Here is a 17,073-nt window from a genome sequence, read left to right on the forward strand (position 1 = left end):
ACTAGTATACCTTTTTCTGTCCCTCTCAGTGCTAAGATAAGGGATATGGTGTTGCATGCAGCTTTTATTGCATAGCTGATCTGTTGTAACACACTGCTGTCTGCATGTTCTTCTAGGTGCTCCATAAAATTTCACTTTTGATTTTGGCCCTGTAGTTTATTATGATATACTAATCCTGATTGGATCAAAGCGTTCAGGTTCTCTATCTAATACGTATTATAGTTTAGCTTTTTCACCTACAGAATAGACGTCCTACGTGCTTTAATCAGCCATTTTTTCACATACTGCATATTGTCTATTAGGTAAATGCGTTATCAAGGATTGATACGGTAAACTGGAATGTTTTGATGCTTTTACCCCACCCTGTCTTACAAGATCACGTGATGGTGGACTAACACCTGATTGCCCTCATGCATATGTTACCTTTTGGCTCTTGCTTTTAATTGTGCTGTCATAACTAGACTTGCTGGAGTTCCTGCTTGCACTCTGATCACAATATACACCCTTTAAAATCAGGGTCTGATAAGAGCTTGAATAATAAACTTGTCTGTTGCCTTAGGTGATCCCGGCGTCAAATCCTGACTTGCCGACTCGATTGGCCTGATGCATCCTTATGCATTTCAGCTTGGAGCATTCTCCACTTGGGACTCAATCTTTGCAGCTGGGGATGGTCTGCATGAATACTGTAAAGAATCTCCAAAACTATTTATGCTCATGATTCATTTAAGTTCAGTGAATAATTTAAGAAATACCATAACCGTCATTACTGTATGTCATATGCTCATCCCAGTATAGGTTGCTTATCTATACGGATGATCGTCAAACTCTTCTTCAACATTAAATCACAGATCTACTTCTTTATTGTGGCTCAGAAGTGCTGATTAAGGCTTGATGTCAGCTTACGACTTCACAAAAGCTGAACCTTGCCTGCCATATAACACTACACAGTGGGATCACAAGAGTGACTTTTTGGTTTAAAAAATGATTTTATTTATTGGTTTTTGTATAATAGTTTTATGTATAATTTGCCTTTAGGTTATATTAATGTAGCAATAGCCCATACGTATCCTTGATTTTCTTTATATACGATATATTGATTTTAAGTGACATTATTAACCCACTACATGGGTGGTATAGTGGTTCGCACTGTCGCCTTGCACATCAATGGTTTAATTCCCGTCTCTGTGTGCATGGAGTTTGCATGTTCTCCCTGTGCTTGATGGGTTTCCTCCCACAGTCCAAAAACAGAGCTAATTGGCCTTTCCAGATTGCCCGTAGTGTGTGAGTGAGTGTATGTATGTGTGAGTGCCCTACGATGGATTGGCACCCTGTCCAGGGTGTACCCTGCCTTGTGCCCTAAGTCTCCTGGGATAGGCTCCAGGCCCCCAGCGACACTGAATACAGGATACAGCGGTATAGAAGATGAGTGAATGAGTAGGCCTAATTATTTAACATCTATTTAAGATTTATTTGGGCAATGGCGATTCATGTTTAAAAATCATGTTAAACAAGTAAGGATTGGTTAATTATAATAATAAACATAATAATATTAATAATAATAATAATAATAATAATAATGTTTGACATATTCCACAATAAATGAATGTGTAAGATTTGTGTAAGATTAAATGATTAGCTGAGGAATTGTTTATATAAAAAAATGTGAAAAAAATTATCCTTGAAAAATCACATTAACTGTGTCATATAAAAATATCACATGAAAAACAACATCATCTGGGGGAAAAATATTTATGGGAAAATGTCACATCTGAAAAGCATTTTAATAACCCATGAAATTAAGTAATAATCAATAAAAATATTAAATAAAAAAATATTAAATGTTGAAAAAAATCCCTCAAAGCAGAAAAAAATATAGAAATGCAAAACTATGGGTAATTGTAGTAAAAAGAAATCACATACTTTTAGAAAATAAGAGAATCATGTGTGTGGGGGGGGGTATATCAAAAGAAAGGGAAAAATAAAAATGCTGGCATTTAAGGAGGAAATGTTTAAAACAACAAATGCTGTGCCTAAAAACATGCATTGTAAAGCATGTATTCACATTTATATATTATAGACTGTATCATGTTTTTAGTTCCATACTACAGTAATATTGTAATATTCATAGTTTCTTCTTCGTATTATTATTATTATTATTATTATTATACTCTTTTTAAAAAGAGATGACTGTGGTTCCCCCTAGTGTTCACGTTTGGTAATAACACCCGTCTCGAATGAGTGACTCCAAACAGCAACACATTAAATATTGGTGTGAAAAGATTCCTCAGATCAGTCAGGTGGTTTAGGAGGCACGTGGTAAGTTCATATTTGTAGTGTGAATAATAATGCATTTGGGTGATTCCCACACAACAAGAGAAAGACTTTTCCATATTTGTGTTTTCAACTCTTTTGCATTGTCCAGTCAATATGGTGATGAATATGTGATGTTAATTTTTTTTCATCTGCCACTTTACTACTTTTTTATACTGTATAAATTAAACTTGGATGTACACTGATCATGAACGGTCAACAAGTCTCTAATGCTAGATATTAGATATTAGACATATATTAGATATGCATAATGAGTGAGTGAATTGAAGTTTATTTAAAGCTTTTTTTTTTGTTTGTTTGTTTATTTTTTTACCAATTGTAGGACATAAATAAAAAAATATCTAGTACATTTAGGGAACATTTGATACTGTTTCACTTAGGAATATATAATAAGCCTATAAATATTTATATTTATGTTTATGTATATTTATGTTTATAGCCTTCTGTCAGTTTTTGTTTTATGCTATAATTTATGTATACAGTGAGGTTGAAACATAAACTATATTATATAACTATATTGTATAGCCATATTACGGGGTCACTTACAGCCTTATGTTTGATATTTAACACTTTATCTAACTTTATAGCCCTGTAATCTGTGTTCGAGATCATTACAGGCGGGTTAGCATGAGGCTGATAAAAGTTAGCGACAATACATTTAAACACAAATTTTGTGCTTTCTTTTTTTATTTACCTCACTCTAATTGTTAAAAGCATATTAAACATGATCAAATGAGCAAAAGCCGCAGTAAAATTGGCCAGAATTGATTTTTTAAATTGCTTTAACAGAAAGATATGACACTACGAGCTTTATAGCGTTACTATGTTTAACTCAGGTCAGTAACTGTGCAGTTAAAAACAAAGGGAAAATGAGGTCAAGAGCTTAAGTGTCCTTGAACCTTCACAGAACAGAAAAAGTGGGTGGAGGTACTGTATATAAAAAGAAAAAAAAAGAATGTGCATATAGCCTACAGTAAATTCACAGACGGCCAGACGGGTTCATAAAAAGTTGAACCTTGACAAAGTGATTTTACTTGTCTACCAATTTTTTACTGGAGTTGAACTTGAATACTATGAGCTCAAGGGGCAGGCTTCCAGCTTTGATTCAAATGTGTTACCCGCTGATTATTTCACTTAGAAGTAAGCAGATAAAATGTCTTGATTATGAATTCAAGTGTGATTTTGCATTTGGAATCTGTTGCTGCAAACTCTCCTTATGAAGTCTAAAGTGACTGTCGGTGTCAGTTTAGCAAACCATCATCAGGCAGAAAAACAAAAGTGAATCTTAATTAAATATAGGTGGTAAAAAAAGAAGGGTAAACAAAAAATAGAACTTTAAAAAATGGAACTCTCACCCAAGTTCGTAGAGTTTGCAGAAAACATTGAAAAATCCTGCAAACTTCTAATGCAACATCCTCTGAACAGATGAGACAAAGATTAGCGTGTGTTAGAATGATGTGTAGATAAGTGTATAAAATAGTGAAAAAATATCAAGCAACTCTGTCTTCTTATAATGTACATACTGTATGTGTGGCTGCACATACAGCACATATCATTAGCACCAACTAATACTACTGAAAGATTATTGTTGTGGCTGCTGCAGATTTTTAAATAAAAATAAATCAATAAATGAAATATGGAATGTGTCGCCACGGTGGCTTAGTAGTTGACACTGTCGCCTTGCACCTCCATGGTCCGGGTTCGATTCCCACGTGGGGTCTGTTTGTGCGGAGTGCACTGGAGTGCATGTTCTCCCTATGCTTGTTGGGATTCCTCTATGTTCTTTGGTGTTCTTCCACTGACCACAGGATAAAGTGGTATAGACAGTGAGTGAGTGAATATACGGAATGTGCAGAATGTGCAATATTAAAGAGTATAAAAAGGTAAAGATATGACAGCAGCCTTAGTATAATAATGAAATTAATAATAATAGTAATAGGTTAATGGTTGTTACATTAAAACAATATCCACTTAATGTCATTTAGATAGAAAATAAAAACAAATTAATTAAAATAACCTTTTTTACTTAACTGTAATAATAATAATAATAACCTGAGGGTTGTTATGATAAAAATATTGTCCACTATATGTCATTTAGACAACAATAAAAATTAAACAATCTGTTATAACTGTTACTATTAATCAACAGTAAACAGGATAACAATTCTGATAATACTACTACTACTACTGTAATAATAATAGGAAGAAAAAGAAGACGACGATTAGTTCATTTAATTTTATTTGTTAAGAATCGATTCTGCCATAAGACTCTTTGAATCCAGGCTAAGTACTGGGAATCAACTCGGTTCTTTTTTTTATTCGATTCAGTGAATCATTTTAGGCGGTACATACTGAGTACATACGGGTCCTCATCCTGGTGACGTCACAGACACGGACCGCTTTCACGTGGGCTCTTTCTTTTCTCGGCTAGCTTTGCCGATGCGGTGAGGGCTCGTCTCTGTTCGCGCGCGGATGGACGAAGAAGATCGAGTAATTTCTCAATAAAAATCTCGACAGCCTCGAATTTCGCCCTGCGAAGCAAAAGACACGACAATGCCGGCGTATTTTCAAAGACCGGAGAACGCTCTGAAAAGAGCGAACGGTAAGCGTCCGCGCGCCGTGTTTCTTGCCCCGGTTACGCTGCATCATGGCGCGGTCGCCATGTTGATTTTCAGCCCCCCCCCCCCCATCAGCGTGAAACCCAGGGCGCGTCCTGATTTGCTTCTGCTCGCGCTACACTAGAGCACTACGAAGGGTTTAGAATAATGGCGGGTGCACCCTATGAAGTGTCAGTGTGTGGTATTTGGGATGCAGCCTGTGTTTCAGCGCTAACAGGCCTGCTTAGCTTAGAAAGCTAGCGATTAACAATGATTTATAGTTGTAGTGATGATAAGATAATGTTTCTAAATGTAATTGTTGGTATTGTAGTGACGATATAATCGTGTTATTCCCCAATGAGAAATAATTTGCTAACTGGCTGAAAACAGCGAGTGAGCTAGCTAGGTTAGCTGCGTAATGACGTTTACTTAAATTGTGTAAAAATAAACAAGTAATATACAGCATATATTGAATAATTTGATCCTATACATTTACTTTTCACGTTCAAGTTTCACCAAGGCACATTTTTTTTGAATATTTGTTTAGTTTTTAATTGCAATATGTCTGCCTGCTCGTCAGCTAATAAGCTCCATCAGTGCTTTAAGCACATACGTCATCTGTATAAACCACTAGAACTTGTATTTTATATGCATGTCATTTTGAGCATGCATGACTGAACATCTTGGTGAACAAAAAAAGGATTTAAACCCAGTGAATCAAATCAATGTGTTTTTCTTCCTTAACCCCCCCATTTAGAGTTTCTTGAAGTTGGTAAGAAGCAGCCTGCTTTGGATGTTCTCTATGATGTCATCAAGAGCAAAAAGCATCGAACATGGCAGAAGATCCACGAGCCGATCATGCTCAAGTACCTGGAGCTCTGCGTGGACCTGCGCAAGAGCCACCTGGCCAAGGAGGGCCTTTACCAGTACAAGAACATTTGTCAGCAGGTCAGTAACAAAAAAAAAAAACACCCCAAAAACGTTTGGGGCCTCAGTGCGTTACTGACAATACGATAAATCATAATATAGATGCAAGTCTACATTACATGGAGAAATGTATTAGGTCAAACCTGGTAATTATTAAATTCAGGTGTTTCAGTTTCAAGACATCTTGGACAATGCTCTGCTACCCTTTTCTATTTCGTGCCCCAGTGCACAAAGCAAGGATTATAAAGACATGGTTTTTGGTGTGGAAGAGTTTGACTGGCACTGATCTCAACCCCATCAAGCACCTTTGGGATAAATTAGAGTGGAGATTGCGAGCCAGGCCTTCTCGTCTAATATCGGTGCCTGACCTCTTAAATGCCCTACAGGACGAATGGGCACGAATTCCCATAGAAACATATTTAAATCCTGTGCACAGCCTTCCAAGAAGAGTGGAAGCTGCTGTAGCTGCCCAAGAGAGGGCCAACTCCATATACATGGTCATTGCAAGTTTGGCTAAATATATTTGTCCATGTAGTGTATATCATGTGTGTAAGTACGACGTTAATGAACACCCCAAATTCTGTGTGCTTCAGTAGAAATTTTGTATCCTGTCAAAGAGGCTGTCTTTTTTTTCTTTTGTTGCGAAACCTTAAATCAACTCTAACAAGGGCTCATATGTGTGTGGCAACACAGCATTGGTTCATGACCAATTCAAACAAACAAAACATATAAACAGCTGGTTATGAGGGGCGGTCATAAAATGCATATTATCATATGTGGTGGAAAAATAATATTTTTTCCCAAATTGTATCTCTGAAAATAAGTAGATTATGTAACATTTCTTCTTGTCTAAAGAGTCCATGGTATAATTTCACACGATGCTGCAAAAATGGTGCATCCAGTTGAAAAGTTTGAAGTGTTTATTCTTTATAACAATGCACCAGCCCATTTATCTCACGAAACGGTGAAACTTATGGCCAACTTGTGGTGCTCCCACAAGACTACTCCCCCCGTCCTCGCACGGACGTCTTTTACTTCCATCACTTATAGAAACCACTTTGTGGCAGCCGTTGGATGATGACGAGGTGGAACTTTTCCCTCAAGTGACAAAGAGAAGGCTTCTTTAAAGACCGTCTCCTCCACGTCATCCATCGTTTGGAGAAGTGTGTTGCCTTAGATGTAGAGAAGGACTAGGCTCACAACCAAAATTCTCCCTTTTTTTTTTTTGTGCCTTGCTGGCGAAAAGAGGGAAACTCTACAAATTTATCAGCTTATGTACTCAATAGAGCACTGCTGAGTGTAGAGTGACGTGTCTCAGTAATTATGAAGGCTCTCTGCTGGGAAAAACAGACGTTACATCATCTTAATTCTAATACAGTGAGAACTGTTTTAAAGGTTTTTTTTCCCCTCTTTAAGACTGCACACTTTTGTAGTATTATCTAAAAGTCGGGTTCCATTTCAGCTCTTTCATAAAGTATCTGCTCAAAGGAAATGTAATGAGGCAAGAGAAATGATGTGGCTTTCTGTTGTCTGGTTAATCATAATAAGGAATCGGCTGTCATGTTGCTTGTTGATTAAGAAACCAGGGTGTAGCAGCGCAGGCAGCGTACACGTGGGTGTTAGGGTGTGAGTTTACAGATAATGCTGAAGGGAGGGAGGGCCTGGGTTTTGTTTTGAGTAAAAAAAAAAAAGAAGGAAAAAATGAGCAGGCTTTATCTTGAGGAAATCTTTATCTCTGTACCTGGTTGTTGTTTAGTAAAAGATGTTGCTTTGTCTTTCAGGTGAATATCAAGTCTCTGGAGGATGTGGTTCGCGCCTACCTGAAACTTGCAGAGGAGAAGACCGAGACGGCCAAAGAGGAATCTCAGCAAATGGTGCTGGACATAGAGGATCTGGATAACATTCAGACCCCTGAGAGGTACATGACCATGTCGTCTGAATTTTATTTATTTATTTAGATTATGATCTGCTGTGATGATGAACTGCCAGTATGATGCGATCGGTTTTTTTTTTTCTTGTGTCAGTGTACTGCTGAGCGCCGTGAGCGGAGAGGACACTCAGGACCGTACGGACCGCTTGCTGCTCACTCCTTGGGTCAAATTCCTGTGGGAGTCATACCGTCAGTGTCTGGACCTCCTGAGGAACAACTCCAAAGTGGAGCGTCTTTACCATGACATCGCGCAGCAAGGTCTGTGCGTGACGTAGATGTGTCTAACTCCCGAATTTAACATCCATCAGAACTGCTTACATGTTTGCTGTCTTTAAAAAATATATATATATATTTCTTTTATATAAACAGCATTCAAGTTCTGCTTGCAGTACACCCGCAAGGCCGAGTTCCGTAAGCTGTGCGATAACTTGCGCATGCATCTGGGTCAGATCCAAAGACACCACAACCAGAGCACTGCCATCAACCTGAACAACCCCGAGAGCCAGTCCATGCATTTGGAGACTCGTTTGGTGCAGCTGGACAGCGCCATCAGCATGGAGCTCTGGCAGGTGAGGCTCTGAATGTATCAGGTTGTTGATTGACAGGAATAACAGTGGGGAAGGAATCTTACTAACCCCAATAACCAATCGCGTTTCAGGAAGCTTTCAAGGCTGTCGAGGATATCCACGGACTGTTTGCGCTCTCTAAGAAGCCCCCCAAACCCCAGCTCATGGCCAACTACTACAACAAGGTGTCCACTGTGTTCTGGAAGTCAGGGAATGCTCTGTTCCACGCTTGCACGCTGCACCGCCTCTACCATCTCTCCAGAGAAATGAGGAAGAACCTTACCCAGGAGGAAATGCAAAGGTGGGTGTCTTGTCTTTTATTTTTCTTTATTTTTCTTCTTCTTTTCATCTATGCATTCAGGAATGATAATCTGAAATCAGATGCTCAGTATGAGAAAAATGCAAATGTTTTACGCGCAATGTTTTTTACAGGATGTCGACACGTGTGCTTTTGGCCACTCTATCCATCCCAATAACCCCCGAGCGTACTGATATCGCCCGCCTGTTGGATATGGATGGAATTATTGTGGACAAGCATCGCAGACTGGCCACTTTGCTCGGCCTGCAGTCGCCACCCACTCGCCAGAGTCTCATCAATGACATGGTAATTTCAATGTTGATTAACTTAAGCTGCCAGCTGTTAGTATTTTATACAGGTAGTCTCCGAGTTAGACATTCGAGTTACGAATTTCTCGACAGATGCGGACAAAACGCAGACATAGCTCAGGTATATTGTACAGAAAATAAACACTGCAGTGCACCAGATACCAATATTTACAATTGCATACAATATTTTCAGTGCGTAAGTGAATGTTATAAAATTTCTAAGGTCCTGAAGGTGAACAATCCTAATATCCAATACGGTGGAAAAAAACAGCTCTGAGACTAAATGGTGTCTGAGGTTCCCCTCTTGACACCACTGTGAGATAAAGTACTCATTAGGTGCAGTTACGGTTTTGGCCACATGATGGGGACAGTGTGGGGAAGGGGACAGATGTTGTCAAGGTGATTGGGTATGCTTTACATTCTAGCTTTATAGATATATAATTATGGACGAATCTGGCACCACATTTAAAAGGTCTCTAAATGTCTTGCAGGTGAGGTTTAATCTTCTTCAGTACATCATTTCTGAAGTAAAGGAGCTGTACAGCTGGCTGGAGGTGGACTTCCATCCCCTCAAACTGTGTGGCCGGGTCACCAAGGTACAGCGCCGGCATTTGTGACATTGAATGGTTTAATCAGTGTTTCGGAGGTGCAGGCGTTGTTGTAAGTTTCATGTCTGGTTGTATCCAGGTGCTGAACTGGGTGAGGGATCAGGCAGAGAAGGAGCCTGACCTGCAGCAGTACGTTCCTCACTTGCAGAACAACACCATCCTCAGACTTCTGCAGCAGGTTGGTTTCCTGACTTCACTCAGTCACACGAGCACCCAAAAGCGTAACGTTTCACTGTGGGAGCTTCTTTGTCTTTAAACAACACTTAAAGTGTGCAAATCCTCCGGTGTGATGGTTTCAGGTGGCTCAGATTTACCAGAGCATCGAGTTCAGCAGGCTGGCCTCTCTCGTGCCGTTTGTGGACGCTTTCCAGCTGGAGCGCTCCATCGTCGACGCTGCACGTCACTGTGACCTGCAGGTATGTTAATTATAGTTAATTTTTCTACCTCCTAATTTTGTTCAAAAAGGAGCTGCATCACAATTGATCGTTCCTGTTTTTAAAAAAATAATAATAATCTTTTTAAGGTGCGCATCGATCATACGTCCCGAACCCTGAGCTTTGGCTCTGATCTGAACTACTCAACTAAAGAGGACGCCCCTGTTGGACCTTTCCTGCAGAACATGCCTTCTGAACAGATCCGTAACCAGCTCACAGCAATGTCGTCCGCTATGGCCAAGGCCATTCAGATCATCAAACCTGCTTCTATTCTGGTAAGGACGCAAAATAATGCCATAGGTTCTTGCACCTGTGTCTTTAACTTGCTTTTGCGTTAATTACGGTACTTAAAGCTCTCCATTAATAAGATGATGTTCAGGTAAGCAGTATTGCATTTCTTGCTCTTTCACCGCTCTAAATTGTTAAATCTCCTCCTCTTGCAGCAAGAACGGGAAGAGCAGAGTCAGCAGGCCATCACTGCCTACGTTAAGAACGCTCGTAAGGAGCACCAGCGCATCCTGGCCCGCCGCCAGACCATCGAGGAGCGTAAGGAGCGCCTGGAGAGCCTGAACATCCAACGTGAGAAGGAAGAGCTGGAGCAACGCGAGGCCGAGCTCCAGAAGGTGCGCAAGGCTGAGGAGGAGCGTCTGCGCCTCGAGGCCAAGGAGAGGGAGAAGGAGCGCATCATGCAGGAGCACGAGCAGATCAAAAAGAAGACTGTGCGCGAGCGTCTCGAGCAGATCAAGAAGACCGAGCTGGGAGCCAAAGCGTTTAAAGACATCGACATTGAGGTACAAATATATGATGAGCGTTACACAAAACTTTCATCTTTTCTTCCATTAGACCACGTAGTGGAGCATTAAAGAGCTTAATTAGCATTTTTTATTTGTTTAATTGACTCATATTTATTCATTATTTGATTGTATGATTCAAAGGCTTTTAGTTTGTTGGGCGTAAATTACAAAATATATTATGTTTGTTTGTTCCGGGGAATTAAACTCTAATAAATCTAGAAAACATCTCGTGTTTTTGTTTTTTTTTTTTTTTTTTTGTCCATTTTCCCTCTTGCGACCCGAGAGTTATCTGTGAATATTTTTATTTGTGTATTGTTTGTGTGTTGACCTGCATCTCTGTTTATCCGTGCAGGATCTGGAGGAGTTGGATCCTGATTTCATCATGGCCAAACAGGTGGAGCAACTCGAGAAAGAGAAGAAGGAGCTGCAGGAACGCTTAAAGAATCAGGAAAAGAAGGTAGGGTTGTAGGTTACATGGAGACAAATAACCTCATTTAGTTCACGCGTTCTGATATTTGATCTCGCATTCCGTCTTAAGCACTTCGGACAGGGGATTCATTCTTCAGGTTTTTTTTGACGCTTTAAACCTGGATTCCATTTTCCAAATATTTTAATGTCTGTGAAATTGTAGAACAAGCGCATTTATTTCTAATAATAATTCATTTGATACATGAGGGTTTTTGTCTGTTAATGTGTTTTCAGATCGACTACTTTGAAAGGGCGAAGCGTTTGGAGGAAATCCCCATGATCAAAAAGGCCTATGAGGAACAGCGCATCAAAGATATGGAGCTGTGGGAGCTTCAGGAGGAGGAGAGGGTAATGCCTTACAGTTCATCTCAACAGTCTGACTCGCCCAGAAGATACTCCTCTGCTTTCTTTTAGAAGTTCTGTCGAAACGCTGCATGCTTGGAAACAATACTTTCTAACAAAATTTTCTGGCTGGAGAAAGTTAAAGCTCTTCTTAAATTTCTCTTACAGGGTTTTTCAGAGCCGGTAGTCAGAAATGTGTTTTTAATAATCTATGTTCTAAATAATCATAATGCTTGCTCTTATAATAATGACGTCTCGCTTCGTAAGTTAAAATGTATTAGTCTGGATGTGTTAAACTGGAAAGAAAGGTGACATGTTTGTGTGACTAAAGGCACCTCTGCTTATGACTGTTATTTCTTAATGTGCATCTATATTAGATTAGCAACATGCAAGTGGAGCGTGAGAAGGCTCTCGAGCACAAACAGAGGATGTCCAGGATGATGGAAGATAAGGAGAACTTTGTGTCTAAAATAACAGCTGCCCGAAGCTTCATCTACGAAGTAAGAGTTTTGTTGGTGGAGATAATTTCGTGCTTTGCGTAGAGTTGATTTTGCTCCAAGTGACTTTTTACACTTTATTATCTCAAAGGAAAAACTGAAGCAGTTCCAGGAGCGCTTGGTGGAGGAGAGAAAGAAGCGTCTCGAAGAGCGCAAGAAGCAGCGCAAGGAGGAGCGACGGAGCGCTTTCTATCGCCAGAAAGAGGAGGAGGCTCAGAGGATCCGGGAGGAACAGCTGAAAAAGGGTACAAGAGATTTTCATTTTTTTATAACCTACCCCATGCTTTTTTTTTTTTTTTTTTTTTTTTTTTTAAATGCCTATTAAGGGTTCTGTTAAGACACCTATTTAGCTGACTAGCTGAGACAACCTAAGTACTATACAAAAAGATAATGTTTAGTTTGTAACTACTATATAAATAATGGTGTTTTAAAATAATCAAAGCTTCAGGATGAGGTCACCGTGAGTGTGCCAAAACTGCTCTTGTGTAGTGTGTGTTTTTTATTTATTTATTATCTTTTCATCAAAGATGAAAATCAAGAGCTCTTTAACTGCAGATAAATTCCCCGATTATTTACCCGACTGTAGCATGTTTAAATTTTTTAATATGTACAATAGTACAGAAAAAATGTGTCTGTTACTGGAGAACATCATGTCGAGCTACACGTGTCGTTCCTAAGCTGCCAGTTGATTCAGACATATTCACATTTCATACAAACTTCCATAACTTTGATTGTGTTAAAGCTGCTTTGCGACAGTGACTGTTGTTAAAAGTGCTTTTCAAATAAAAGTGAATTTAATTTCGTCGCTGATTGGCGTGTTTCAGAGCGCGAGGAGCGTGAGCGTCAAGAGCAGGAGCAGAGAGAGGAGGAGGAGCGCGAGTACCAGGAGCGCCTGCGCAAGCTAGAGGAGCAGGAGAGGAAGCAGCGCGCCAGGCAGCAGGAAATCGAGGATCGTGAGCGACGCAAGGAGGAAGAGCTAAGAAAGCCACCGGAAGAGAAGGCCACCAAGGTAATAATATAAAAAGAGGGAGAAAAAACACACACACATTCAACCATTCTTGCCTATTCCAAGAGAACTTGGGGCACGAGTTGGTTTACTCCCTGGAGTAGCTGGACTTCCTGGACAGGGTGCCAATCCATCGCAGGGCGCACACACGCACAGCCACACTCTCTCACACACTATGGGCAATTTGGGAACGCCAGTTAGACTAATCTGCATGTCTTTGGATTGTGAGAGGAAACCGGAGTACCTGGAGAACACCCAAAGCAGAGGAGAACTGCAAACTCTCACACACGCGCACAAGTGGGAATTGAACCCGGACCCTGGAGGTGCAAGGCGACAGTGCTAACCACTACACCACCATCCCACCCACACACATACAATCATCTGTATCTACACTTTGCTCTCTAACTCTCTCTGGTGCTTTTTGTGGTGTATTTTTTTCCCCTCACAATTAAAAAGCTGCAAAGCAAAGTTTTGTTTTTTTTTAAGCAGAACTTGCTCAAGGCCCACCATTTTTTCAATTAACAAATTTCAATGTCGTACCTAATGAAGTACGTAGAATATTTAAAGAAGTTTGGTATAACGGTGCTACATTCCTTAATGGAGTAAATGATTCTGGACTTTTTAAACATTAAAATAAAAAGGTACATAAGAGTAAAGAAATATATATATATTTTATTATTTTCCCCCATCGCTTTTTGCCTTACGTATTCCTCAACAGTGTTGTATTTTCATGTCGACATGATGTCATTTAGAGGCTTTACAGTTTAACTTTGAATTAAATTGGAGCACTTGTGAATCCAATATTATGACTTGAATTTAATTTGGTTAGTTCAGTTTGTTTACAACGTAATTGAAGCCAATAGATGCTGATTCTATAACTGTGCTTCACTGACTTGAAAGCAAACCCTGCAAACAAAAAATCTCGTCAAACTTTAAGTAACAACCAAAAAAACCTTATGTTTCTGACTCATTTCCACTTCCTTATACTGCTGACGGTCTGAAAAAAGAAAACCTCCAGAGTAAATAGTCTTAGAGCTGGCTGTTCCTTTTTTTTCTCCCCCTCCCCCACTATCCTTGTAATGATGACTTGCAAAACCCTTTTTCTTTTCTGCTCATTGATGCATAAATATAAAGACCAGCTTAAAGTGTAATTTGCTCTAATGACCGATAAGTGTCATGCACAAGCACGAGTGTGACAGGTTAAATCTAAATAGACAACTAGACTAGACCGTTAACGTTTGGTGGTGTAAGTTAATAGCAAGGTCGTTCCAGTAAATGTTGGTTTGTTACTGCAGGACTGGGCTGAGAAGGACGAGGGCGCGTGGAGGAAGCGTACGGAGACCAATGATTCGGAGTGGAGACGTCCTGCTCCTGAAAAGTGAGTGGATACTAATTTATATTAGGATTCTTCTGGAAGGTCAGACATTGTGCGAACACTATGAAGAACTAGTAGGCCTACATTTTATTTTGTAAAATGTGGTTTAGGTGTTTAACTTTTTGGTTTAACTTTTGAAGCAGGGATTGGCGTCAGGAAGGACGTGAGGAAAATGAACGCGAGGAGCGCGAGCCACCCTTCAGAAAAGGCGGTGAGGGTTCACGTCGCGGACCTTCGGATGACCGAGGCCTTCGTAGAGGCTTCGATGATGACCGTGCACCCCGACGCGGATTTGACGACGATCGCGGCCCCCGACGTGGCTTTGACGATGACCGAGCACCCAGACGCGGCTTTGACGACGATCGTGGCCCCCGACGCGGCTTTGACGACGATCGTGGCCCCCGACGCGGCTTTGACGACGATCGCGGCCCCCGACGCGGCATGGACGATGACCGTGGTCCTAGGAGGGGATTTGATGATGACCGTGGTCCTCGCCGTGGAATTGACGAGCCCAGAGCCTCCAGACGCGGCGCTGATGATGACTGGGGTCCTAGGAGAGGCGGCGGTGATGAGGAGAGGGGTGGAAGGAGGGGTGGCGATGAAGAGAGAGGAGGCAGAAGGGGCGGCGATGATGAGAGAGGAGGCAGGAGGGGCGATGACGACGCCAAACCTTGGAAACCTTTGGGCAGGCCAGGTGTGGATGGTGTTTTATAATTTTTCAGAAACAACAGCTGCAAAAATGACTCATTAAATATTATAAATGACTGCCTTTTTTTTTTTTTTGCACACAGGTGGCTGGAGAGAGAGGGAGAAGGCTCGTGCGGAGAGCTGGGGTCCTCCTCGTGAATCTGGTGACCAGGATGATGACGAACGCGATGGAGATGATGGTCATGAGGAAGAACGTTTCAGAGAGCGTCGTCCACCCAGGTACTCGTGCGTAATCTGCAGGAACCTGAGATGTTTAGTGTGTGTGTTGTGCAAGTAACCTGGAACCAATCTGAACCTTGAACCTTGGTTGTAGGGAGGAAGGAGGCTGGAGGAAGGGCGGATCTGACGAGCCCAGCAGTTGGCGTGACAGCCGCCGTGAGGACTTCGATCGTGACGATCGGCGTGAACGGCATGATGTCAGAGACCGTCGCGATGACAGGGACCGTGATCGCGATCGTGATCACAGACCCGCAAACCGGGACCATGAAGAGGGTGAGGCACTTGTTCATATTTGACAATATTTGTTATTGGTCATTTAAAACTATCGCGTGTATGTGACCTGCCGTGCTTCATGCATGATTTAGGCGGTTCCTGGCGACGTGCAGAGGAACGTCGAGACGATCGCAAGGAAGACCGTGACACTCCACCGAGACCTCGCGACCGCAACGGTGATAGAAACGCCTGGCGCTCCGATAAAGAAAAAGACCCCCAGCGACGCACCAAGAACGAGACGGACGATGACGGCTGGACCATGGTGCGCCGCTGAACGTCACCGGCCGTCTCCCAATAGCCTCCACAACCTCGATCTATTAATTAATTACATTGATATTGTGACAACAACTTCTGACATAATTGTTAACCAAATTATCATATAGAATTTTATGAAGTTTGACTTGTCATGCCAAACCTGGTGAGAGCCAGTCATTCTTTCTTTGGAAGTCATTTTGATCTGCTCTATCTCTACATCGTTTTGCTTTTGTGCATGCATGGAAGATTTAATCGATCTCTCTGGGGGGAAAAAAAGAAAAAAAATCATTGTGTTTCCTCGAAACAGAGTGGGTGAAGAGATGCAATGTAAAAAATACACAAACGATTAGAAAATCCTGAGATACTTAATGAAAACAGCTGGCAGGGAAGTTGGCTTTGATAAATTTTGATGGCAGTTGATTCCTCACTCTGGCTGCTGCTCCTGTCGTGGGTTGTGTGCTTTTTAGAAATATGAAAACTTTATTAATAAAGTCATTTGCTCAACATGTAGATTCTTAGCTGTTATTCAATCATGATGGTATGGTAGACTAGTAATTATTTATTGGTTTATAAATTGCTAGAGATTGGTGGATGACAAGGTCACTGTTTTGGATAGGCTATTGTTATTTGGAAATGTTTTGTCATTATAGGTCCAGCTGTATGAAACAAGTGTTCCCTACCGCATGCTGCTATACAAGTCATCCTTTTCCATCTAATCTTTCTTTTGGAGGTTTTCAGCTTTTTTTTTCCTGCGCAGTGTTTTGTTGTATAGTGTACAGCACCTGAAATGCCTTCAGGATGCTCCAATGCAGCTTTCCTGCTTTCACAGAACTTTCACATCACAGGACCTCTGTGTTCGGCAAAATATGGTAGGTCACTTTGTGGGGGAATTTTTACTTTACATATGGAGACATGGCTGATCCGCACTGGACTATGATCACTGACGACCTCCGCAGTTATCACAAAATACTTAAGGTCACCAGGTAATACTAATCCTGTGCGAATATGGCTTAAGTGACGCCGCTGCTCTGTTCAGGGGTAGTTTATAGAAGTTGTCAGATGATGAGTAAGATGCTTGCTCTTATCGGACAACAATCGACAACTTGTAGTAAACTGCAGCCCGAAGTGAAGATGATT

The 17,073-nt window shown here is 41.0% G+C and overlaps 1 protein-coding gene across 2 annotated transcripts; it reads left to right on the forward strand.

The window, feature by feature from the left end:
- Window positions 1-4,741: 4,741 nt before the first annotated feature.
- Window positions 4,742-16,442, forward strand: eif3s10 (eukaryotic translation initiation factor 3, subunit 10 (theta)). 2 transcript variants are annotated; one of them, XM_053502075.1, is made up of 22 exons: window positions 4,742-4,933; window positions 5,686-5,876; window positions 7,637-7,773; window positions 7,880-8,043; window positions 8,155-8,354; window positions 8,444-8,652; window positions 8,784-8,955; window positions 9,449-9,553; window positions 9,645-9,743; window positions 9,865-9,981; window positions 10,089-10,274; window positions 10,443-10,790; window positions 11,146-11,250; window positions 11,496-11,609; window positions 11,981-12,103; window positions 12,192-12,345; window positions 12,925-13,109; window positions 14,402-14,484; window positions 14,625-15,175; window positions 15,273-15,408; window positions 15,503-15,681; window positions 15,774-16,442. In XM_053502075.1, exons 1-22 carry the CDS (start codon window positions 4,885-4,887, stop codon window positions 15,953-15,955), a joined length of 3,789 nt encoding a protein of 1,262 aa, XP_053358050.1. In that variant the 5' UTR covers window positions 4,742-4,884; the 3' UTR covers window positions 15,956-16,442. The 2 variants fall into 2 exon arrangements, with proteins under 2 accessions (XP_053358050.1, XP_053358049.1); XM_053502074.1 differs by having other exon boundaries at window positions 4,743-4,933; window positions 14,622-15,175.
- Window positions 16,443-17,073: the final 631 nt, after the last annotated feature.

This window comes from Clarias gariepinus, chromosome 8 (assembly GCF_024256425.1).
Source record: "Clarias gariepinus isolate MV-2021 ecotype Netherlands chromosome 8, CGAR_prim_01v2, whole genome shotgun sequence".
Lineage (NCBI taxonomy): Eukaryota > Metazoa > Chordata > Actinopteri > Siluriformes > Clariidae > Clarias > Clarias gariepinus.

Bases quoted from the DNA above. Each gene is read 5' to 3' on its own strand.
- eif3s10 (XM_053502074.1), top strand. From the start codon at position 4,885: ATGCCGGCGTATTTTCAAAGACCGGAGAACGCTCTGAAAAGAGCGAAC. The intron at 8,653-8,783 runs GTGGGTGTCTTG...TGTTTTTTACAG, and splicing joins ACCCAGGAGGAAATGCAAAG to GATGTCGACACGTGTGCTTT. The intron at 11,610-11,980 runs GTAATGCCTTAC...CATCTATATTAG, and splicing joins AGCTTCAGGAGGAGGAGAGG to ATTAGCAACATGCAAGTGGA.